The 3,766-nt window shown below is 39.5% G+C and overlaps 1 protein-coding gene across 1 annotated transcript in view; it reads right to left on the bottom strand.

Moving 5' to 3' along the window:
- The window catches only part of LOC308078626 (tRNA-uridine aminocarboxypropyltransferase 2-like), a 36,313-nt gene extending 32,843 nt beyond the window's left edge, over positions 1–3,470 (bottom strand). The window contains exons 1-2 of the mRNA XM_080419873.1: positions 3,221–3,470; positions 938–1,028 (exon numbers count right to left, since the gene is read on the bottom strand). Of these exons, the coding sequence (XP_080275999.1) occupies positions 938–1,028; positions 3,221–3,423 (294 nt within the window). The 5' untranslated portion in view covers positions 3,424–3,470. The remainder of the gene's footprint in view (positions 1–937; positions 1,029–3,220) is intronic.
- Between the last annotated feature and the right edge of the window lie 296 nt (positions 3,471–3,766).

The following is a 3,766-nucleotide window of genomic DNA, read 5'->3' as shown; positions in this document are numbered from 1 at the left end:
CCACATTGCTTGCCTTCGGATAAAATCAAGCATTGTGTTTTGTTCTCCACATCGATGTAGCGAAAATATGTCCATATCACCTCTTCTCTTTCTCCCGTGCCCCGTGCAAAGCATTTTACCGTTTTATTTTGTAAAGTTTCGCTCTGAAATCTGAATCCTCCTGCCATTCATTTGACGGTGGTGTGACTCTGTGTGTGTGCGTGCGCGGCTGCAACTTTAAAAGGGGGTGTGTGTGAGTGAGGAACAGCATGCCCTGCGCTGCGCATCAAAGGAGACAGGGAGTGACAAAATCATATGATAAATATATGATATAATATTTCGTCTCGTCTTTGTTCGTGAACTAAAATGACCATAGATTTTAGTCCAGTCTTTATTTAGTGAACTACATTTTCGTCTCGTCTTTATTAGTCAACGAAATTGCATAATGATTTAGTCCCAGTTATTGTTTATTCATATGGGTGGTGGTCTCGTCTCGTCTTCGTCCTTTGAAAAATGTGCGTTGACGAACATATTTAGTTTCGTTTTCGTTAACGAAATCAACACTGCATGGAAGTAAAAATGAGATCCCCACATACACAAATCACAAATCATGATGACATATAGGAGACAGATAGAAATACACACTAGCCTACTGCTTCATGTCTCACTGTTTTCTCAGGGCACAACGCATGCAGTAACACTTTCATAGACCTGCCTGCTTATTTCTCTCTCAAAATTTGGCAACCCATTTTCAACTCTCAGCTTTTTAGAAGACAATGGAACCCCCCACTGTTTGGGGGAGAAAGTGTGAACTAGTCTGGTCACAGAGGGGAGACAGTGGCCAATAGGATAGCCTGATTTGGGGATCAAAATTATCGTTTTTCAGGCATGGTGGAGGATTATGAAACCTCAGTCATGCGAGTGTTAAAGAATGAAAAATGCATATCTATATCCTTACCTCTGCTGGATGCTGCACTATGTACAGACATGTGGAAACCTCCAATGGATGCACAGGCAGGAAGGGACACAGACACACCTTCTGAGGACGTCTACAGAAAAGGACAAGATAGAGACAGAAATACCTTAGTTAACGTACACATTATGTATATTCATTCACTCACTCATTTATTCATGAATGATTATTTAGTCGTTTGCCTTACAAGTAAGCATATTTAAAAAGGTGCTGTAAGTGGTATTCTTTTCTTAAAATAAGTGTTAAATTGTTCTATATTGTGATCATTGCTACAGTGTTTTTTTCAGTAACAGGGGTCTCCCCGTCTCTCCAGCTCTTTAATAAACAGAAAATACAGTTTGTGTTTACTAAGATCGGGATTCCAATTGTATCCAATAAGGAGAGAGAACTCCTATAGGATTAACACTACAAATTTGAAGCTGATGAATTGGCACTCTTTCCTGATTGGTTAAAATTAGCAACACACGAGAAATATATCTCTGCTGTCCAGCCTGAAACCGCTAACTCCAAAACGCTCATTGTTCAGGAAACGAGAAAACAAAATATACGTTTTTCAGGAAATGAAGAAAACTTTATATTTTTAAAACAATACTGCCTCATCAAAGTTGGTATAGTGACTTTATATATTGTCAGATACTTGTATGTGTCATTATATTATCAACATTTTACCCAAATCGCAGGTAAATCAACACTTTACCCAGCGCTAGTGGAGTTAGTAGTTTCAGACGAGCAGAAATCAAGCTGAAATGGAGTTGTTGTCCAAACAATAGCTCCACTCGCTGCTGAGGGAGAGGTTTCAGCGCGACAGAAATGCTATGAATGCCTTTCTACTTGTCACATTGCTCTCCTCATTGAACACTTCATAGATTTTAGAAATATAATTACTTGTTTTCATAACATTAGCGTCAGTGCTAAGTTTGATAAACAGGTACACTGCATAGTTTTAACAGACTACGGGGGAGTTTGTAACATGATCCTCCTCCTCGTTCACTGCGCAGCGCGCTCTGCTCATGCTGTTAAAAAGGAGCACTGGAGAGGAGAGGGGGGAGTTGTTTGTTTTTGACGGACAGTTTGAGGATCCAATGGAGTTGGGAGTTTTCGTCAGAGGCGCTTTTTAATACTTTTCATTGGTTCAAATGTTTCGATTTTTTTACACAGACGTAAAGGGTGTTCAATAGCGTTGATTTATGAAAAAAAAAAAAAGAAGCTGAAAATGGAGTTAGCTGGTTCGTCCCGGACACTGACGATATATTTTCTGTTTACTAAAGTACTGGCGAGACTGGGAGACCCCTGTTCCTGAACAAACAAAATATAGCAATGACTACTATCACAATATAGAGCTTAATTATTTTATTTTTTAAGACAAAACCTTAAATTGTTTTCACCAAAAAATATCCCCTACAATATGTTTAATTTGTTATTAGGACCCCCTTGCTTAACATCAAAGTTAGTTCCTACCTGCCAGTGAGTGTTGAGGGGGACAGGTGATATGTTTATAAACATGTTTATAAATATAATGGGTTTGTTTGTAACACGTCTGAAACACTTTTTGGAAGGAAACAATGTTTTTGGTTACTCCACTGCGCCCTCTACAGATCTGGTCAATGGAATCTTTCTATTGGCCATATTTTTCCTTCCGGTGAAATATTGTCTTTTCTGGACAAAAGGCAGTGGTGGTAAAAGTACCAAAACTAAGTAAAAGTACCAAAACTGCAATATAGAATTACTCTGTTACAAGTAAAAGTCCAGAATTCAAAGTACAAAAGTATTGGCATCAAAATGTACTTAAAGTACCAAAAGTAAAAGTACTAAAATATTTGAAAATAGCAGATCTACAAGCTCAAAGCACGTGGCAATGCGACGCATTGTGAGCTTGTAGATCGGCTATTTTCAAATAGCCTAAGTACAAAATAGGGCTAAAGTGGTTGATTTTTATAATATAATAATTTATATCTGAAAAGTAACTAGTAACTAAAGTTATCGAATAATTGTAGTGGAGTAAAAGTACAATATTTGCCTCTCAGATGTAGTGGAGTAGAAGTAAAAATGTATAAATTGGAAATACTCAAGTAAAGTACAAATACCTCAAAATTGTACTTAAATACATGTACTTAGTTACTTTCCACCACTGGTCTTGATCCAAGGCTACTACCAAGGAATACAAAATAAGGGTTATTACAAAAGCTTTAATTTAATAGGCTAAAAAAATATATAAGCGGACGCAACGCGTTGTGAGCTTGTAGATCTGCTATTTTCGTCTCCACTCACCGGCATCGTAAACACGTCGGTCGTCTTTCACAAACTTCCACCGGCAGCGCGGCCAGATCTCCAAACGCGTCTGTTTCGGTTTCCGCGTCTCCTGAGGACGAGTGTCCACCATTTAGATCATCACGTTCACCCTGAGAAACCAATAAAGTCTTATGGTTTGCATTAATAACGTTATTGTCGTCGGAATGCTCCTTTTCCATCATAGAAACAGGTTCACGCGGCGTGTTGACAAGCGACGGGCGAACATTAAAACAGCCGTCCGGATAATAAAGAGGCGAAGAAGACTTCTGCCACCAATGGGATCGATTTACTTTGTGAGTTGCACATCTGGTGTGTACCGGATACGGAAACATGGTTCATGCGTCCGTGTGTGTTTGGCTTGAAACTACCGGATACGGTAGGCGGGCTATAGACCGGATATGAGTGCTGAGCTGCACAAACCGGGCAATTCCCGCAGTGAAGCCCGGTATCGCGAGAACACAGAGCTAGAGTGAGTAGAACGGAGCCCTTCTAGATTATAACCTAGAAGAGCGAGCGAGAGAGAGA

The sequence above is a fragment of the Gymnoscopelus braueri genome (assembly GCF_963280865.1).
Source record: "Gymnoscopelus braueri genome assembly, chromosome: 22".
Classification (NCBI taxonomy): domain Eukaryota; kingdom Metazoa; phylum Chordata; class Actinopteri; order Myctophiformes; family Myctophidae; genus Gymnoscopelus; species Gymnoscopelus braueri.
The sequence above is the reverse complement of the archived record's forward strand: the minus strand, read 5'-3'. Positions and strand labels throughout refer to the sequence as shown.